Source organism: Syngnathus scovelli, chromosome 21, assembly GCF_024217435.2.
Source record: "Syngnathus scovelli strain Florida chromosome 21, RoL_Ssco_1.2, whole genome shotgun sequence".
Taxonomy (NCBI): Eukaryota; Metazoa; Chordata; class Actinopteri; order Syngnathiformes; family Syngnathidae; genus Syngnathus; species Syngnathus scovelli.
This window is the reverse complement of record NC_090867.1, coordinates 6,232,773-6,252,517: the sequence shown is the minus strand read 5'-3', so window position 1 is coordinate 6,252,517 and position 19,745 is coordinate 6,232,773. Positions and strand designations below refer to the sequence as shown.

The following is a 19,745-nucleotide window of genomic DNA, read 5'->3' as shown; positions in this document are numbered from 1 at the left end:
TGGCGACACAGGAGGAAGGCCTTTTTGAGAATATGACACCGCACTTCCTGCCGAGCACATGCGGCACGTCGGCCAAGTAATGTGAACGTGCGGGGAGCGGCGATCCCAGCTGTGGCCTTGAAAAAAGTGCTGACTGCGTGCTTTGCTTTAACTCTTGTTTGTTCAGCTCCGAAACACAAAGCGGCCACGTCGTTGTTGAGCATTTCCACTTTTTATTTTATTTTCCCGTATCGCGCAGTAAAAACATGGTGGGAAGAGTTTCAAGCGGGGCTTATCATACCATTTTTCTCAACCCAAATAATCATTAAAAACATTAAAAACAAGTATTGTGCAAAAGTCTCAAGCCGCCAATAGACTCATTTGAATGACTTTTTTTTTTTTTTTTTGCAGTAAGAGTGATTAACCCAAAGGTTAGAGTTGGGTTAACGGTTAGGTTTGTGTTAGGGGGTTAAGGTTAGGGGTTAAGGATTTAAGAGTTAGGTGTTAGGGTTGAGGTTGGGTTAGGGCAGGAGACGAGATGATCAGGTGGAAACGAACAAAGAACTGAATAACACAATTCTGATTGAGGTTAAAAAAAAAAAGACAGTAAAGCCTAAGTAGAGCAAGTTAATAAATAGTCAGTAGTAACATGTCAACTATCATTCCACCTTGTTTCTACTATACTTAAGGATAGACTTGCATATTTTGCAAGTCTTTTCTGGATAACTGGCCTCGTTTTTAGTTAAATATTTCCACATGCTTGTTTGCGGGGCGGTTGCTTTCAGCGAGGCGTCTGTTGTTGATGCCAAGACACGTGCAACAAATTTTCTATTGGTATCAGTGGCATGTGAATCATTGGCGGTTGTATGGGGAATTTGCACCCTTCTGTCGCCTTCTGGAATAACCTTCTGTCAAATAGATGCGAGAAGAGATGATGGGCCCGTGTATGGATGTAGGTTGTTAGTGGTGGAGATAGGACAACCGCTGGTTAAAGGTTAGCGTTGGGTTTTTAGGGCTTGGAGGTCCAGGATTAGGTTTACCGTTAATGTTATTAATGTGATAATCGGTAATCATCTAATAGTGCATTTTATAAAACCTTTGCGCATTACAGTAGAAGAGACATCAGTGACAACATCGGAGTTGACGTGACGGACAATACACGGGTGTGTTTTTCCATGACTTCTGCATAGATTCAAAAAGTTGCTTCCAAGGTACGACTGAAGCAGAATGCCTCAAACCTTCTTGTTGGTTAAATTAAACGGCCCCAAAAAGAAGTCCTGCGCCACAGGCTCATGAAACTGTTTCGTTTAGTGGCCTAGAGCTAATCCTTACCGTTTTTCGAAATTGCTTCGTCGCTTTTAACCAGTTTAGCAGGCGCTGCTTTGTCTTGTGTTGCATGTCAAATTGTCTTGTCTAGAAGGTAAGCTGATATTTACAGCCAGGTCAGCCTAGAAAAGACAAATAGATCAATAAATCAAATACAAACAGATATTTGTTTCCGTTTGTTGTCTTTTTGCCCGACATAAATCATTAAGTCGATATGAAGCCCCGCCTTCACTGGATCGACCGCTGTCATTGGACGAAATGGACGTCCATCAAAAAGTCCTTACAATCCCAAACGTGCACATCCTTTAAATCTTATTTATATTTCGAGCACTTTCACAAATGGCCAAATAAATAATTTTGTGTATAGCAACTTTTGTAACCCCAAAGGTGTATATTAATCGACAGATCCAATGCTTACTTGTCAAAATAAGGAGGAAGGCGAGGGCGACATCAGCCGTGTACGGACGCGGTGATCTCTGACAGCTTGGCGCAGCTCGGCGTTCGGGCCCTCTGCGCCCTCTGGTACAGATCCGTGTCACCGAAATAGCGTGCTCGGTAGAGCATGCCTTCCTCTGCGCAAGACAGAGAATGCAAAGATGAACCTAATGGAGCTACCTGCTTCTTGAATTTACAACCTACTTTGCTGTTTCTCCTTCCAGCAATTGTTACGCAGGTTGGAGATATAATCGTCCTCCACCGTCTGCTCCAAGTGCTTGAGATTCCCATCGGTGACATCTTTGGGAAAGTGCTCTGCCACATAGTAGGCCACTTTCAAGTTTTCCGTCAGCCGCTTTTGTGTGTGGCCTGCTGACCTGGCACGTGATAAGGAGATATGAGATGACGAATCTGGGGCAAGATAAAGCTTCTTTCCTTTTCTAACTCACGGGCGATAGCTGAGGCTGTAGACGGGACTTTTGACCATGATTTGGCTGAGAGCTGACACAATAACCAGGATGAGGATGGGCATGACTTGCACAAAGAGGGCGAGGCCCCCCTGAGGAAACAATAACAAAAATGATGATCATAGCAATTAGCTTGCAAATTATACCCAAAAAGCCTCGGTGCTCTCCCAGGAATATATATTGTTTATCCTTTTCAATAAAATAACTCCTATTACAGCAGCTTTGCTGAGTTACTCAGATCTGAAATTATGAATAGCTTCATTGTACTGACCCCTGGTGGCCAAAGTATATATAAACATGACTCAATAACGCCTCCTGATGACCAAAGCATACTCACGTCTCGTGGTCGCTCTCTTCTTTGTGGCCTCTGTTGACGCATCCTCCCGTTTGTGTATGCGTGGTTACTACCTAAATCATAATACAAACTGAATAATGAAACGGTCAGTGAAATTTGAAAGGTGATAGTGGTGAGACGCACTTGCTGGATAACCTCCTCCAAAGAACATGTTGAAGAGGTCCTCAGGAGAAATATCCGCGTCAAAGTTGGCTTCTGCCTGTCGGGAAGGATGCCGCTTCTCCTCACCGCATGAGTCATACTGTCGTCTTTTGTTTGCGTTGCTCAACACGCCGTACGCGTTCCCGATGGCTGCTCAGTTGAAAAACAGTAACAGATGTAATTATTTATTATGGTTGTGCAAAGTTTATAAAAAGACGTATTACCTTTAAATGCATCCGTTGCACCGGGAGCATGATTTTTATCTGGATGGAATTTTAACGCCAGCTTCCGATATGATCTTTTGAGCTCGTCCTCAGAGGCGTCCTTCTGTACGCCGAGGATCTCGTAGAAATCTTTGCATTTCTTGATCCTGCAATTAGAACGCGGGTCAAACAAGTCTTGTGATATTTTTGCATCTTATTTTTTATTAATTAGATACCTTCGCACAGAATCCATCTGCTCTGCGGTGTAGGAATTTGAAGTTTCAGAGGGTTTCTCTTCACCGCTGTTATGGTCACTTTGGTTCTGTCGTAGACGAGGTCCTGAGTCTCCATTCAAGTCCGCATGTCTGGGTGTGAAGCCATTCTTGGAGATGAGCTTCAGTAGCACTATGGACAAACAACAACGGCTTTTGCGGACAGTTTTTGTCTTGTTCACTCTTGATCTTGCTCCACAAAGGGGAAAAACTATAGACATGGACGACTCTTCAATTAGCCAAGACTTTGACGCCACCTTGTGTCATTTTTGGGTATTTCATAGGCAAGATTTTCAGTAAATATTGAAGACTAGGATTTCAGAAATATTCGCAACGCAGTGAAATAAACAGGAAGGGTCACTTTTGTTTTTTTATAAACTTGTAATTTATGTATAATTTTTTATTTTGGTTATTTATCAACAGACTCTCTGGTAACGGGTTTTTTCCCCCCAGAATAAATTAATAAAGGTTGGGAATGCTATTTGTTTAGCTTGTTCTTCCACAACCTGACCTGATTTGTTCCAACTGAACTGTCCAAAATGGCCTCTGGTCCAAGCACTAATTTTAAATGAATTGTTTTTTAAATATGCATTTATGTGTATTGCAGGTGATTCATTGGTTGTGATAGCTTTAGCTTGCAGTGTTACAATACCAAGCGCCCCCTCTCTTATATGTACTGTATGTACATCATACTGTATGTTCACATCGACATCCATGCAAAAAAAACAAAACAACAAAAAACAGATGATGCGTTCAAGTGATAGCAGATTCGACTCACCCCTCGCCTTCTCGGTGGGGAACAGCCTCTGGGCTTTCTCCAGGAATCTCCTCGCCTTGTCCGGCTGGTCGCTGCCCAGCGCCGCAGCGGCGATGTCGATGCACCGCTCGGCCTCATCCCGGTTCACCTCCATGGTGGTGGTGGACCTCGGTGGTTAGCAGCAGGACCGGAAGTCGACAGCAACGTGATGGTGACGTCATACAGATGCTGACGCTGGTAAACGCAGTGGAGTTGACGTCTTTTTTTTGCAACCCTTTAAACGTATAACTGAGGATTTAAAGAAATGGTTTAGCACAGTTAGCGAGGGATGCCCGATGGTGTGGTGGATTAGGTTGTCCACTAGAGGGAGACAAATATTCAAAAATATATATAGGTCAAAGAAGGCTGAATTTACAGCGGTTGGCACCCAGTGAGGACTTTAAAAATTATCCAATTAATTCATAGACAAGGTATAGTGAAACTACTATTGCTTTTGTTTTATTTGTTGTTCATATGTTGTTTTATTTGATCATATAATTGTGTAGGTATATTATTCATTCTTTGAGTTGATTTCATTTGTTCTAACTGGGATGTATTTAATCATTTTATTTTCAATTTCTATTTGTAGTATTCAAAAAAAGCTAAGGATATTTGTTCAGGTGAAATTTCAACCTAAAATTACCTTAACAAGTGAACTTATTATTTTGGATGCACAACTGTACGTTGATTTAATAGTTTTTGCTCACCTTGCTATTCCCAAAGAGGCTAAAAAAAATAATCACAAAAGCAGTTTGAGCCGCACTAATTGACCAATACATATCACGGTTTAGTTCTAATTTGCATTTAAACAGTCCTCTCATTATGCTGTTGACATTTTAGTTTTGAGTTGTTTTGATCAAAAAATGGGCTGTTTTGTGCAAAACAACCCAAGGAAGTTAGGTCAAATTGACAATAAAATATGCCAATAAGAAATTTTCAACAACAATGCAAACAATTTCATTTCAAATCTGATTGGATCGTGCAGGTATACCAAACTTGTACGTCAATTTGCATGGACGTACTGTTGGAGCCGTTCCCAATTTCAACAAACTTTTCTGTTCCCACATCTAACTCCGGTGCTGTGACAGTGGGGCATAAGTGGGTATGTGGGGGGGACTGGGGGCACACGATTAAACATCTGGATCGAGAGCCAAAGTGGTGGCGAACAGCAGATGTGCCTGCAGCCATTCAGAGCGGCGAGTGGGAGGGAGCTCCGTGCCGATTGGCTGGGAAGCCGCTGAGCACCTCGCGCTTCCCCATCCCTTTTGGTTTTGATGCGACACACTTCTCGTTCGCTTTAATTTTGCGTTTAAAACAAGACGATCGTCTGGCTGTCGCTGCTTCAAAGACCTCTTTAATCCCGCTTCCGGTGAGTTGCTAAAGTGCCCACCCCCTCGCTTGATTTTCAAGGAGCCTGTCATACTGACGTTATGCAACGTTTCCGAGTGGTCTGAGCATCACCGTCTCTGTCGCCTCTTGCCTCCGTTGGACTCGCCGCCACTCTAACACTTGTCATCATTTTCTATTTTGATTCGAAGAGCATTTCTGCAGTCAAACCAAACCGACAGCACCGCGATGACGGAGGAGGGAGAGCAAACGGAGAAGCAACAACAACAGCCCGCATCCTGCAACGGCTCCCCGATGGAGGCCTCCAGCACGGAAGACGCGTTCGACCACACGTACGAAGAGAAGCAAGGCCCCAAGCCGCCGACGATCGTCGTATGGAGGAACGTCGTCCTCATGACCCTGTTGCATATAGGCGCGCTGTACGGCGTTCTCCTCATCCCCAGCGCCAGTCTCTCTACGCTGCTCTGGTGTAAGTGCACAACTGTCGCGCCATATCGTTTGTTCACTATCATGTGTTCCGTCCGTCCCTAACACCGGCATGCTACATGTAGGGAATCAAAACTTGGTTTAATAGCACCAACGTGCACGATTTGAGACAGAAACACATAAAAGAATGTCCAACGTCATTATTCATAAATACGAAATATTGACGGGACAGTAGATGTTTTGTAGTTAAGTGGAAACCGTGAAAGGTGAATGCCACGGTCCCATTTCAGTCCAATTGCCTTAGGGGACTTGGAATGACCAGATTCTGGCCATTAAAACACTTTGACACTATGTTGACTTTGATTGAAATTTGGAATTATTAATAGGAAAGTCAAAACACCCACTCTTGACTTTAATAACAAACTAGTGCGGCTTAATATATATCGTGCTCAAATTTTCTTTATGGGAAACAGCAGAAACTTGAAATAGGGCGTAATGTTGTTGCCAATTTTTCAGGTGAAATTTAAAAAAAAAATCTAATTCTGTCCCAGGGGCAATAAAACTGGTTGTGTGAGTTCTACGTGATGTTTAAAAAAAAATAAAAAAATTATCCATAGCAAATGAAGGAAACAAGACCTCATAAAAAGTCGGCGTAGTCTTTTCACTTTGCTCAAAGTTGTATTTAGGAAATAATAAAAACCTGGACGTAATCTGACGCAAACTGACATAGCATTGCTTTCTGGACTTTGCACCTTTTAATCAAAGCTTCAAAGTGTCCAAGTAAGATTTTGTGACATCTAAGGTTATTTACCCAAATGTTTGATGAAAGGTCATCTTAGAGCTCTAATTCTAATAACGTAATGTTGCAGTTAGAGCTCTAATTCTAATAACGTAATGTTGCAGTATCTTTTGCGCAGTTATCAGAATCTAATATCGTCTAATATTGTAAAATACAAATTAATTTCTTCAAATGGATTGCACCCCGGTAAGTGTCCACATGCACGTTGCAGAAGTTGTTTGTGAAAATGGAATAAAATTATTAACGCTAGTGATCATGTGCTATATGACTCAGGTCACACTACTGCGTAACATGCCTTGACGCGCTTGCCGCTTATTCAGTTGGATGTGAAACACGGTTCGCTCTTTAAAAAAAACTAGTTATGTAACTTGAAAAAAGTTTATAACTTGACGAGGGCTATTTTTGTCAATAGATGTTAACATGCGGTTTTGAGTAATTTGTTGAGCCCAAAAATATTTTGCATATTTATTTAAAGGGTGCCTCCCTATTGCAGATTTTCAGACAAAGCTTTTTGAGAGGTATGAATTTGTATTTATGCGCATTTTGTCTCTTTGCAGCCACACTTTGCTTTTTGATAAGTGCTTTAGGAGTGACGGCAGGTGCTCACCGCCTGTGGAGTCACAGGTCCTACAAGGCCACGGTACCTTTAAAGATCTTCCTGGCCATGGCCAACTCCATGTCCTTTCAGGTACCCTCCGAAAATAATTCAAATCTATTATCACGCTTCAGCTGTTAATCTTAAATTTTTCCCCCGCTCGGCAGAACGACATCTACGAGTGGGCTCGCGATCACAGGGTCCACCACAAGTACTCTGAAACGGACGCCGACCCTCACAATGCCGTGCGCGGCTTCTTTTTCGCCCACATCGGCTGGCTGCTGGTGCGCAAACACCCCGATGTCATCGAGAAGGGACGCAAACTGGAGCTTCATGACCTGCTGGCCGACAAGGTGGTCATGTTTCAGAGGAAGTGAGTACTTCACCATGGAAAACACTTGGCTTTTGAGGGGATTATCTCATTCCGTGTTGCTATGGTTGCTTGTAAACACGCTTATTGGTGGGGACGTATTTTTGGGCAGAAGTGCATCAATTGGATAAGAAAAACATGCATTGATTGATAATACAAAATTTAGAATGGCCTCTGTGCCCTTCAAGAATCATTGTTTCCCCATCTAGTTAGCCAAGTTAGAAAGTCACAAAAATGAGCAATTGCGTTAAATTTTAAGAGCTTTTGATTTGGGATATTTTTATATAATTAGTTTAAATGAGTATTTTGGGGTTAAACGAAGGCAAAATTGATAATTGTTGCTTTTTAAACTTATAAAATGTGATTTTTAGTTTGGATGGCACACATTTCTTTTCTCCCAACAGTCACTACAAGATGTCAGTGCTGGTCATGTGCTTCTTGGTGCCCATGTTCGTGCCTTGGTACTTTTGGGGCGAGTCCCTGTGGGTGGCCTACTTTGTGCCGGCGTTGCTGCGCTACACACTAGTGCTCAACGCTACCTGGCTGGTCAACAGCGCCGCGCACATGTGGGGCAACCGGCCGTACGACCAGAGCATCAACCCCCGGGAGAACAAGTTTGTCACGTTCAGCGCCATAGGTATGGAACAACACAAACATGAATGCTAAATTCAAAACTGATTTGGGCTTTCCATTTTAAGTCATTTTTGAGCAGTTGAATGAATCGATTTAAAATCAGCGCTTGTTTTTATTCATCATTATTTGAATATTTATATTTTACTATTATTCTGATCAGCCTACTGTTCTCATAAAGTGTCCTCATGTATTTTGGTCCAGGAGAAGGATTTCACAACTACCACCACACCTTCCCGTACGACTATGCCACCAGCGAGTTTGGCTGCAAGATGAACCTGACCACCTGCTTCATTGACGCGATGTGCCTCCTGGGCCTCGCCAAGGACCGCAAACGAGTGACCCACGAGATGGTGCTGGCGAGAGCGCAGCGTACGGGCGACGGCAGCTACCGCAGTGGCTAAAACCCGAACGAGCGACCTTGCCAAGCTTGAGACGGAAAATAAAAACCTCTACAAGTAAATTTTTTTTTTGGACGGCGTTTCATCTCTTCATCCACCACGTGGAGTCTTAAGTCGCTTCACGACGGGGCCGCGACCACATTTTTGCTTGTTTTTGTGGTTTTTTCGTAGCTGTTACTAAAATTTGTGAAGCCAATTAAGAAAATAATATATACACGTTCTAGTTAAGCTCTCAACTTTCTAATGTTTTTTGGATTTGAAGTGAATAAAAAAAAATTCTTTGCTGTGTATTCAAAGGTTGCTTAAAACAAAAAAAAAAAAGACAATCCACACATTTGACCCCATATATCGTCCCGTGACGACAACGATTCCTTTTGTTGTGAAATTTAACGATCAAGCCATTTATTTAGTGCCAATTTTTTTGGTTTTCCTTTTCAGTGCGCTTTGTGGATGTTTTTGGATATTCTCGTGGCGTCCGTGGCTTCGCTTCGTTCTCACGCGGCGTTTCATGCAACATCCCCACCGGTAGATGTAGCAGCCGAGTCATGTGACCATCCATGCATGATGAGGATGATGGTATACCGTATGTGTTCTCGGGGAGCGGCGTTAACCTCAAGCCCCTTTTTCGAGTGTCTGGTTTTACAGAATGCTTCTACGGTCTTATGTATTTTTTTTGGGGTACCGGCTGAAATGGATCAACGTTAGCCTTTGTAACCCGTTTCGTATCTTCTATCTGGAATTGGAGCGCTTGTTTAGTTTGTTCCCTCCCGTTCCCCCCTTTTACAAAAGTCAGGAAACTACCAAATGCCTTATGACTTGAATTCATTCCTGATGGTTACACATTCTGCCCCGACAAAAAAACCCCACAAAACTGAAAGTCCATGTTTACAGAGACATAGTTGGCACTACAATTAAAAGTAGCATGGGGGAGGGGGGAAAATTTATATTACTAATCAAAGGTCACGTACAAAATTCTGCCCCCCCGCATCGCTCAGAACGAATGTACCAACTGTTTAGCAACGTTGCGCAAGCAGATTCCGCCCCAAATTTACATCGTCCCAAAAGTGACAAAGATCACAGACAGGTTGGAATTCTTGAATTGTTTTGTCAAATTGCTCATTTTGGGAATAAAGTTCACAATATTTTCAAGGCGTGTGTCATTATTTGTGTCCATTGGGAAAAAGTTTTAGACTAAAAAACGATGCGCACAAAAAACTACTTTTTTTTGTAGAAACTGATTTCAATAGGCTACTTAGAAATGTTTCATGGTGCATTAGCTTGCCAGCGAAGGAAGAAACCTAAAAATGACATTGATGGTTTGACACAGACAGAGAGGAATGTGAGGGAGGCCTTGGTGCATGCAAGAGGGCACACATTTTGTAACATTATTTTGTAACTTACCCCTGATAGATGGATGAATACAGTGCTTGTGTCCAAAAATCTCAGGGGGGTGGGGGTGCAATATGCAATATGATGACCCCTTTCTGGGTTCATAATTTGCAGTCTGAGAGGGAAAGCATGACTCCGTGTGGCGTGATGTTTGGGGATATTAACCCACCTCCACGCCTTTATGACTGGAGGTTACTGCAGTTCAGTGTTACAAAATGAACACACGTGCCGTCGTTCACAGTCTGACTGCAAGTGGCCAATGAGGAATTGAGTTCCTGACATATGATCAGCCTCTCACCAATGGCAGCAGAGCACTTTTGTCTCAACGTACCCTAAGTGCACAATGTTGGTTACGTAATAGGACCTTGAAGTCGGCACACTGTGTCATCCCGCAGGTAGTGCGTTGAAGCACCTTCAAGCGAGGTGTGAAATGGGAAAGTATTTGGGAGAAGGAAAAAAAATAAAATAATGGTGTGGCTGATATCTTTCAAGTGCAAACTACAATTGTACTCATGCATTATTTAAAATTTGTCTAACATTAAACAACTACAAATATCACTGCAATTTTAAGTGACTGGATTAGACTAATGCAAACAGAAATTTAATTGGCGCATTTTTACAACAGTGATGACACACCTACAAATAATTTAAAAATGATTCTATTTATGATAAAAACTGGTCAGATTTTTTTACTTTTTGAACTTTGTAAACAATGTATTTTAACTTGACTTTTTAAAAATTACTTTTCGTAATGTCTTTTTATAGCTAAGTTTTTAGTTTAAATAAATTACAAAAATTAAAGGTATTAAAAATATCACTTTCTATATGTATTTCAAAAATAAAATGGGTATAATGCTATTTAGTGACATTTACATATTTTCATTTTTACTCAAAGTAATTGATCTAACAATGGTATTTGGGAGAAAGCGTTTAAAAAATGAAATTAAGAGGCAATATTTAAATATTTCAAATTTAATGTTAGTTTCTTGAATTATAATTAGAGTTGTCTCCACAAAGTAATTTAAATGTTCCTATTGCAGTCTCACATCGTGGCACCTCTATGCAAAAATTAAACTTTTCGAATTATATCCTGAACTAAAAACTTGTTTGCTGCATGATTGAAGAGCGACGACCCTTGAAATTGAAGAAGGTACATTTTATTTGAAAAGGGGGGGAAAAAAAAGTCTTACCCGCGTTAAATAAGCGCAATGGATTGTATTGTATAAACATTTGTGCGACAAAAAATGAGCACTCAATCACACAGGGAGGCACTTTACTGCCTTCTGCTTCCACAATACGGCAAACAATGCCACCAGAATACACATTGCTTTCCAACGAGGCCATTTACTGTAGGAATGCGTTACAAAAAAAAAAAGGGATAGAGAGAGAGAGAGAAGACACACCCGGGTGGGGATTACAGCAGGAACGTCGAATGAAATGAATACGCTTGTGATTTATACACTGCTAAATAACGGACTTAACGGGGTGAAAGAGAAAATGGCACAATTCGTGACCGGATCCGCGCATCGTTACTGATCGTTTTTATTTCATGTGTCCTGCTATGCCTGCCTTTTTGAGTCACTATAAAATCATCTGGCAACTACAAAAAAAAAAAAAAAAAACGCATTTAAGCACACAAATGTTTCGCATTTTGTACAGCTTTGCGTTTATGCCGCCGCGTCTTTCAGGATACATTCATCTGACCCATCCCTCGATGAGATCCGCTCACGTGAGAAACGGAAATAAATATGATATTGTTTTGTTTGCTCAGACGCCTAGCTTGTTGGCGATGGTCATGACTACTTTGAGGACGGGCATGAAGGCGGAGATCTCGCTGAAGTTGCTGCTGCTCACCACGAGCGTGTGGACCTCCAGGCCGCGCTGGTAGTGCTGGCCGGCCACGCAGCGGCTGATTTCATGCAGGCCGTTCAGGATGTTGGGCGAGAGCTGAGAAGAGGTCGCCGACGCACAACAAGACAAGCGGGGGTGGGGGGGGGAACACGTTAAGAGCGCAAGAAGATGACGTTGATGGCGGTGATGAGAAAGATAAAGCTTCCGTTTGGGGGATTAGAGATCAAGTCGCGAAAGATCTGACAGCGTCAAAAGGATCCCGTTGGTTCAAGATTAAGCAACCCCCCGCCCCAATTTCAATGATTGTAATAATAAAATTAAATACTCTTTGACATTTATTATTTAAAAATGTGCGGTAGCACCTAACTTTTAAATGTTTACTTTGGATTTCTAGTAAATCTTGATGGCACCAGATGCTGCCAGGAAATATAATTCAATGTAGGCACTAATTAAGTCTTCATGATTGGCAACATTTTTAACAATGGTTCTGGATTATTCAGCTGATTTTTCAAGATAATTTATGGAAGTAGGCAAAACGACTTTATGCATTTATCGTTTCCTTACCGACTGCTCCCTCAGCTTGTCGTAGAGGCATCCCAAACGCTTGGCTGCGTCGTCGAGCTTCCTTTTTGTTTGCTGTGAAAGAGAGGAATTTAATCAATACAATGACACCTTGATTTACAAGTTTACCTCATTCCAAACAACTGTATTTACTTAAGTATGAAATCGATTTTCTTTGGCGGAATAAACTGAAACGACAAAATCTGTATCACAACAAACAATATCAGATTTATGACAGATAAACGGTCTGGTGTTATGGCTTATTTAGTTGTGGCTAAAGCGAAGGTATCACTCTACATTATAAATTCCTTCAGGTGAATAATTGGGCAAACTTACTGGGTCTCCTGCTGCAAGCTGGCAGCGCTGCACCAGATTGTCAAAGGTGGATTTGAGAACCATGTGCTCTGCGGGGATCTCCTTCTGCTCCACTCGCTCTGCTGGGAACTGCTGGAGGAGCTGTGGCAAACACAGGGTCAGATGGAATTTGTATGACTGCTTGCAGTATGCTGCAGGACACCAACACTGACCTGCATGTTGGGCTCCTGGGGAGCTCCGGGGGGCACCTGGGCATTGTTGTGTGGCTGAGGGGCCTCCACTGGGAAACCCATCACAGGGGCGGTGATGGGGGCGGGTGGAGTGTAGTTGTCAGGGACCTGTTTGAAACACGCTACTATTAAAATGGCAAGGTATATTTGGAATTTTTTATTTGTGTGATTTCAAGTTGACCTTCTTTTTTCTGGGTCCACCTCGAACTGCTGGTGGATCATTCCAGCCTTCTTGAGACGCTAAAACAAAGACAATAAAAATTGTATGTTGAGAACATCCTGTTAAATTCAATTGGGGGGGGGGGGGGGGGGAATCTTCACAAGCAAAAAAGAAACAAATAAGCTGGCGAGAACCATTGGTGTGCCTGCTTAATAATCACCCAACTGCAATCAAGCAAATACTTTAGAATGTCTATTATTTTGAATTTCCAGCAGCAAAAGCAAGCGGCGGCAAACGTACGATATTTGTCCAGAAAAATAGAGCTTTCAATGCCAAAGTCGAGAAAAATTTGTACATGATAGCGAATTGTCAGATTTGTTTCTATTTTTCTGGCTTCACGTAAACTATTATCTCAGATGCATCGCTAACACTGTCACCTTGAGGGTCAGACTCGATATTCAGCCATGGAAAGAATCCTGCAAGTCACATGAGGACAGCTGAGTGTAACATAGCTGTCTCTAATGATACGTACATCACATGGGCCGAGGTGAAAAAGATTGAAGCTGAGGTGAGCGACGGGGCACCAACCTGCAGAAGGAGGAGCCACAGCTGAAGCCGCAAAGGGCTTTGCTGCAGGAGCGCCGGGGCCCCCTTGTGGGTAACCTGTTCCAAGAGGGGCATAGGGAGCGTTTGTCATGGGGGCCATGGGCCCCTGGCTGTGGAGCCCCCCGGGGTACATGGGGACGGGGGCTCCAGGCTGGGAGCTAGATGGCATGGGGCCCGCCGGCATGGAGGTAGAAGGCATGAAGCTCGTCATCAGTACACCGGGGCTGGGCATGGCCGGGAGGCCCCCGGGGGCCGACGACGGCTGCAGCAGCGGAGGTCCTGACAAGTTAGCTGCTGGCATGGAGGGGCCTGGAGGGGAGAAGGCTGTGGGTCCGCCCATGGGGGACGGCTGGAATGGCTGATGTGGAAGAAAACCTAGAAGACACAAATGAATTCAATTATAAGAAACTGAAAATGTGACAGATGAATCACCGTCTGCCCATACCTGGTGCTGGCTGCTGTGGGTACGGGGGCCTCATGCTTGAGGACGGCAGCACATGAGAAGAGGGGGGCAGGCCAGGGCCGGAGCTACTTGGAGCAACTTGAGGCTGGAATAGCACTGATGTCGGCATGGGAGGCTGCTGATGCTGCTGGTGATGAGCAGCAGTAGGAGCTCGGTACTGATCCTTAGTTTAAGAGAACAATAACGTATTGATTTTAGCATCAATGTCCATGCATCTGCCTTTAAGAGGCCGACTGTACGTAGCAAGGACGCAAATCCCTACCATGATTTGTGCTTTCTGTGTAGGAGTGCGAGATGCAGCAATGGTCTTGGATGTGCTTGGAGGTTGCTGTGGGTTGGTAACCTCTCCCTGAGCATGGAACAGTCTGTTTCTCAGCATGCTAATTCCAGGCTGGGGAGGCAAGACACGCACATACATAAATCAGAACCCAAATCAAATTTAACTTGGTGCGGAAACGAAGACAAAACCTTACTTGATCGGAATTGTCGGGCAGGTAGGACATGGCAGTGGCCAGGCTGCCTTCTGCAGCTAGGATGCCGGCGTAGCATGTCAGTTTCTCAGCCAGGACGGGGCTCTGCACTGCCACCTCGCTGTTGCGGAGGCGCTCGATGGACTTGCGCAGCATCATGACTTTTTCCACCAGATCCTGAAAAAGCAAAAAAAAAAAAAAAAGGACAAAAAGCGCACTCAGAGTTAAAGGATTCAACCGAAACAATTCAAAAATCTGAAGTGAATCTAAAGTAGTTAAAACAGAAGGTGCGTAAAAATGTTTATCTTGAAATTCGATTCATTTTCAAACAATTATCAGGACAGTAATAAAAGTGTTTTCTATTTAGAATCAAACAACAAATCAATTCCTAAAATAATTTATGCATGGACTAAAAAAACATGTTAATAAGAATTGGAATATTTAAATGTACATGACTCGAGATGTGTGTACAGCTACATTAAAAATAAGAGTTTATTAAATTAATGAAGTAAAAATAAATGTTATATAATAAACATTTCCACCTTTTTTTTTCCTTTTTTTTTTTTTACCTCCAGGCCAAGAGGAGATGAGCAATCCCTGTGCAAGGCCCAACATTCCACAAGCCTCTCGATGTTTCCGGAGCAGATGTAACACAAGCACGCCTGCAGGCAGCGTTTCTCTGTCCCCCCACGCTCCAAGCGGCCCCCCAGGGTATCTAGCCCGGCCACACAAAATTACGTAATGTCTCAAGCCCAGACGGCATTTTTGCCAAGGCCGCGTCACCTTACCACACAGCTGGGCGAATTCTTCAGGGTGAGCATAGGTCAGAAGAGCGGCAAGCGCTTCCTTCCAGTTGTCCAGCTCACAGCTTTGCACGATGTCTCTCCAGTTCTGTGTCACCACTGACGATATGAGCTACAGAGAAACAGCACTATTCAAACAATGCTCATATTTTACATAATAGAACTCTTACAACAGGATGTATTTTATATCTCACCATGGAGATGCTGTTTTTCTGCTTGCTCAGGTATTTGTGCTGGGTTTTCTTGAGCAGCTCCTCTCCACCACTGATGGAAAGCAGGATGGCTTCGGCGTAGCGGCCGTCGCTCAGACACAAATCCACCGCCCCCTCAAAGTTGCCTACCAGCAGCGCCTGGCTTATCAAACCGTCCGTATCTGATGAAAAGGAATGTTGCTCGTCAGCCACACACCGCTCGTCTGCTCCCATCACCAGATCTGCTTGAGCGCACCGCATGAAACGGGAATCTGAAAGTTGGAGATTTCGTGCCGATCCTGGCTGAAAAAGTCGGCAGGTGAAACGGAGCCTGACGTCCTGACGTCGCCTTCTGCTTCTTTGGACCGCTGAGAACAAAACAGGAAGAGTGAAAACATTACAAGAGAGCTTTATAACCAGAACTTTGTCGTTCAAGTCCAAGGAATTATTCTGAATTTTTGGAGGTTCTAGTGAGTGAGTTACAGACCTCAGTGGAGAGCTGCAGCATTTTTTTAGCTAGGTCCTCAGCATCCACGGCGTGTCCATTGGGTTGAAAATTCTTCCCCAGGCATTTAGAAATCTGTTGGATATTAAAGTAGTGTGCATGCTTCTTAATGACATTGTAGTATTCACCGCTTCTCAGTTTTACATTAAAATATAGATTGTAATGGATCCATAAAGTATCCACAGCCCTTTAGTTTTACGATTCCAACGTAGATGATACAGTCGAGAAGGAAATTGTTTTCTTTAGTTTTTTCCATAAAGCTCAAAATTGAACTCTTTCATTTGTATACATTTTGTTTTTATCCCATCATTGTAGGTGTTTTTTTTTCCTTTAATTTTGAATTCAAGTCTTGACAAAAAAAGCTCTGTGAATACTTTCCAGATGTCGCAGTAAGGCTCGCTACCTTTTGCTCCAGGTCATCTTTATTGAAACCCAAAAGTCGCAGGAATTTGATACGCGCCTCATCTTCAAAATTCACCTGTTAACCCCCATCCCCCCAAAAAATGAAATTAGGTTCAAACAGTAACTTAACAGTGATGTAGGGTCTCCACATAGATGGATAATGTGCGCCCTACCAGAAGGAACTTCCATATGTCCTGCTCGGCCTCGGACTTGGCGCTGTGGATTTTGGCCTGGCAGTAATTGTTAAAAGAACCAGACTGCAGTGCCACCTGCAGCTCCCTGGAACGCTGCAGGAACTCCGTTTCCGTGGTGACCTGGCTGATAAACACCTGCCTGGGGACGGGCTGGGGAGTCTGCACGGGCGCCATCTTGGGGTTCTCAAACGTGATCAGCTTGCCGCCAAACTGCGACAGACCAAACGTTGAATCGGGAGTAACGGCGACACGCAGCTTTGCAAACGAGGAGCTTTTCCACTTACGGCAAAAGAGGCCCCCACTGGCCTGCGCACCCACTTGGGCGGCTTCTTCAAAGGTGAAACTATGGTGTCCTGCACTGTAGGCTGAGGAACCTGCAGGGGAGGGAGCACCTGCCCTGTACCGAAGGGATCCATTGTATCAAATGAGGACGAAATCTGAAAGAAAAAAAAAAAGAGGAGTGTCAAAAAATATGAAATGAGGTATACACCATGGCACACTTTGTATGATAGAGCCTTCTACCTTGTCAGCGGTACTTTGGTGCTGAGCCTTCAAGCTTCCGCCCATCACAGAATAAACGGTAATTCTCCCATCAAAGGAGGCTGCCGAAAGCAGGGCAGGATTCCTGGGACACCACTGGACGTCGAAACACCACTGGTTGGTCGTAGGAAGCTCGTAGATTACCTAAAAAAAAACCAAAAAAACATTAACTTACCTAACTTAATTAACAGGGCAGTAAATTATCGGTTCCCATACTTCTGCAGTGTTTGGATTCCAGCAGAGGATGCGGTTGTCCTTAGCGCTGCTCAGGAGGAGCTCAGGGTCCGCCTGGCTCCAGGAGACGGACAAAATCCCACTTTGAGGAAACCATGGAAACAATTAGTCTTTTGGAAAAAGATGTTTTTTTTTTTTTATTTACAATCAATTTTAACCTCACCGTGTGTGATTCTCAAGCACTTTAAAAGGAGAAGTGGCAAAACGGAGGTCCCACATCTGGATGACGGGTAAGCGGTCGTCCTCGGAGGCCAGCACCAACTGAGTGGCCACCTCGGGGTGCCACACCATCCCGGAACAATGCATCTGGAGTCGGACACACCAGACACATTTTCAAAACGACTGCTGAGCTGCGCAGAGCTTTCAAATCCAAGGGGGCCCACAAACCCGGTTGCTGTGGTCGCTGATCTTGATGATGGGCTCGTTCTTTCTCAGGTCCCACACGACAGCTTTGCCGCTGGGGTTGGCTGAGGCCAGGATATGCTGCACTTGCCGGTTCCATGACACCACACTGATGTCCTCTGCAGGCTGGAAAGTGAAAAGGAAGTCAAAGGTTACAGTAACTCCAGTAAGTATTTTCAACTTTTTCAAATGCTCGTAATAACATTTTCACCTGCGCTTTTGTACCCGGTGTCATTGGACTGCTGAAGTTGTTGAGATCCCAAATATATATCTCGGAATCATTCGCTCCAGATGCAAGGAGGTTGCTCTGAGGGATAACACAGGCAACATTATTTCCATATGGTAATACATAAAGACCTTTTCAAAAACATGCATTGCTGTATTTAGCGGGAAAACAAACCTGGAAAGGGTTGAAGTCAAGTGCTCGCACGGGTCCCGTGTGCTTATCGCACTGTCCGACCACGGCCTCAGCACCGGAGTTTAAGATGGCCTCCGGGTCATAAACTGTTAAAGTGCCATTCTCGCTGCCTGCTACCAGCCTCCCTCCAGTGGCATCCTCACCCATCCCAAAATCGACCCACACCAGACTGTGCAACCTGTAGAAATTGGTACAGTAGATAAAACATGCTTGGGCAACATTTGAGGCACATTCCTCCATGAGCATTATTACAATTTACCTGTTTGTAGTGCACAGTGACCCTCTCAGCTTCATGTCTAAAGATGGGTCAGCAAAATCCTGTTCAAATATCTCCAAGGCCGCCGTGGTGTTGAACGAGGCGTCGAGTTGCTGCGCCGACGTCCCTGTTGAAGAGAAACCGCTCAGTTGACCCAAACATCCACAGACAGAAATGCAGTCACTTATACTTAAAGACAGTGTTCAAGTACCTAACGCCAAGCAGATAGGATGGTGTCCGGCCGGACTCCATGCCTGCTGGGCAGTCCTCTGAATCTCTTTCAGCCGCATCTTCCTCTACCTTGAACACTTAAAATACATGACCTTATTTATAATTAGGTACATTCGAGATAACCTACTACAGTGGGTCTTTGAATGACCACTGTGTGTTCAGACAAAAAAACTAGAGTATCATGAGTGGTTATTAAATGACATTAGACAATAACTGAGAATTTGACTCAACACATTTTGTTGCACAATAAACCGGACTCAGTCACACCTACGACTGCTAGCGAAAGGATAATTCCTTAAAAAATGTGGGCAAACTGGCGAGTCATTTAAATAGCGGCAAAAAATGACAAGCAAGCAAAAAGTTATGTTTGTGAGCACATTTTTGCAATTAATAAGGAAATGTTTCATGAGGTCCGCCTCGGTACGGTTCATAAGCGTACCTTCGCTTGAGTAAAGTCGAAGTCAATGCAGGCTAGTGATTAGCATTAGCTTCACACAGGAGTAGTAGCTAATAATTGGTAGCTAAGAAGCAAAGCATTTAAAAACTAATTATCCAACAAATTATACATAGTCGTGGACATTTCGCTACGAGCTAGCGCCGTCGCCGAATTCATAATTCCACGCTAAACCTGAGCCGACTATCACTATGCGGCTAGTGACAGCACAGCTAAGAAGCCAACACCCTTGTTGCTCCGTTTCACATAGAAAAATAAGCGACGCGTGTTTAAAATGTTAAACTCGCCAAACAAAATACATTAATAATTCATGTAACTGTCACTTACAACAGTTTGTATGCCAGCCGGACAGCCCACAAGCAGAGCTGACGTTAGCTGTAGCCGAGCTAATCGTTTAGCAGCCGGAGTCTGACCCGTGTTGACGAGTTGTCGCTCGGCTACGGCGGCCGACATGGAGCAAAAGATTGCCCATACGCAAACCTGTTCAAAACAACATTTACACTTCTTAATCTTAAGTCACTTTGCACA

At 43.7% G+C, this 19,745-nt stretch overlaps 3 protein-coding genes across 7 annotated transcripts; 1 reads left to right on the top strand and 2 right to left on the bottom strand.

The window, feature by feature from the left end:
• Nucleotides 1-192: 192 nt before the first annotated feature.
• Nucleotides 193-4,233, bottom strand: dnajb12b (DnaJ heat shock protein family (Hsp40) member B12b). The gene is made up of 9 exons (XM_049758814.2): nucleotides 3,957-4,233; nucleotides 3,143-3,311; nucleotides 2,928-3,073; nucleotides 2,686-2,853; nucleotides 2,545-2,615; nucleotides 2,190-2,299; nucleotides 1,945-2,117; nucleotides 1,724-1,877; nucleotides 193-1,427 (listed from the first exon to the last, which is right to left on the bottom strand). The coding sequence occupies exons 1-8, from the start codon at nucleotides 4,087-4,089 to the stop codon at nucleotides 1,756-1,758; spliced, it is 1,092 nt and encodes a 363-aa protein (XP_049614771.1). The 5' UTR covers nucleotides 4,090-4,233; the 3' UTR covers nucleotides 193-1,427; nucleotides 1,724-1,755.
• Nucleotides 4,234-4,278: 45 nt separating this feature from the next.
• On the top strand, nucleotides 4,279-9,691 carry scd (stearoyl-CoA desaturase (delta-9-desaturase)). 2 transcript variants are annotated; one of them, XM_049758830.2, is made up of 6 exons: nucleotides 4,279-4,405; nucleotides 5,513-5,790; nucleotides 7,104-7,234; nucleotides 7,309-7,514; nucleotides 7,916-8,148; nucleotides 8,346-9,691. In XM_049758830.2, exons 2-6 carry the CDS (start codon nucleotides 5,550-5,552, stop codon nucleotides 8,543-8,545), a joined length of 1,011 nt encoding a protein of 336 aa, XP_049614787.1. In that variant the 5' UTR covers nucleotides 4,279-4,405; nucleotides 5,513-5,549; the 3' UTR covers nucleotides 8,546-9,691. The 2 variants fall into 2 exon arrangements, with proteins under 2 accessions (XP_049614787.1, XP_049614785.1); XM_049758828.1 differs by lacking the exon at nucleotides 4,279-4,405 and adding an exon at nucleotides 5,185-5,343.
• A 1,375-nt stretch (nucleotides 9,692-11,066) lies between these two features.
• On the bottom strand, nucleotides 11,067-19,682 carry sec31b (SEC31 homolog B, COPII coat complex component). Of its 4 annotated transcripts, none has more exons than XM_049758774.2 (27): nucleotides 19,545-19,682; nucleotides 18,744-18,840; nucleotides 18,536-18,659; nucleotides 18,259-18,454; nucleotides 18,070-18,165; nucleotides 17,844-17,984; nucleotides 17,620-17,762; nucleotides 17,439-17,538; nucleotides 17,205-17,366; nucleotides 16,967-17,119; nucleotides 16,662-16,892; nucleotides 16,490-16,564; nucleotides 16,069-16,161; nucleotides 15,838-15,949; nucleotides 15,585-15,763; nucleotides 15,376-15,502; nucleotides 15,157-15,302; nucleotides 14,591-14,764; nucleotides 14,380-14,508; nucleotides 14,100-14,280; nucleotides 13,637-14,029; nucleotides 13,486-13,524; nucleotides 13,070-13,128; nucleotides 12,871-12,996; nucleotides 12,680-12,799; nucleotides 12,347-12,418; nucleotides 11,067-11,878 (listed from the first exon to the last, which is right to left on the bottom strand). In XM_049758774.2, exons 2-27 carry the CDS (start codon nucleotides 18,820-18,822, stop codon nucleotides 11,699-11,701), a joined length of 3,630 nt encoding a protein of 1,209 aa, XP_049614731.1. In that variant the 5' UTR covers nucleotides 18,823-18,840; nucleotides 19,545-19,682; the 3' UTR covers nucleotides 11,067-11,698. The 4 variants fall into 4 exon arrangements, with proteins under 4 accessions (XP_049614731.1, XP_049614732.1, XP_049614733.1 ...); XM_049758775.2 differs by having other exon boundaries at nucleotides 12,871-12,998; nucleotides 13,075-13,128; XM_049758776.2 differs by lacking the exon at nucleotides 13,486-13,524.
• Between the last annotated feature and the right edge of the window lie 63 nt (nucleotides 19,683-19,745).

Coding starts and splice junctions, on each gene's coding strand:
- sec31b (XM_049758774.2), bottom strand. CDS start 18,822: ATGCGGCTGAAAGAGATTCAGAGGACTGCCCAGCAGGCATGGAGTCCG. Junction 15,503..15,584: donor AGAAAAACAGCATCTCCATG/GTGAGATATAAA, acceptor GTTTCTCTGTAG/CTCATATCGTCAGTGGTGAC. Junction 12,997..13,069: donor GTGGACCCAGAAAAAAGAAG/GTCAACTTGAAA, acceptor TGTTTCAAACAG/GTCCCTGACAACTACACTCC.
- scd (XM_049758830.2), top strand. CDS start 5,550: ATGACGGAGGAGGGAGAGCAAACGGAGAAGCAACAACAACAGCCCGCA. Junction 5,791..7,103: donor TCTCTCTACGCTGCTCTGGT/GTAAGTGCACAA, acceptor GTCTCTTTGCAG/CCACACTTTGCTTTTTGATA. Junction 7,515..7,915: donor GTGGTCATGTTTCAGAGGAA/GTGAGTACTTCA, acceptor TTCTCCCAACAG/TCACTACAAGATGTCAGTGC.
- dnajb12b (XM_049758814.2), bottom strand. CDS start 4,089: ATGGAGGTGAACCGGGATGAGGCCGAGCGGTGCATCGACATCGCCGCT. Junction 2,854..2,927: donor TGCAACGGATGCATTTAAAG/GTAATACGTCTT, acceptor TCAACTGAGCAG/CCATCGGGAACGCGTACGGC. Junction 2,300..2,544: donor GAAGAGAGCGACCACGAGAC/GTGAGTATGCTT, acceptor TTGTTTCCTCAG/GGGGGCCTCGCCCTCTTTGT.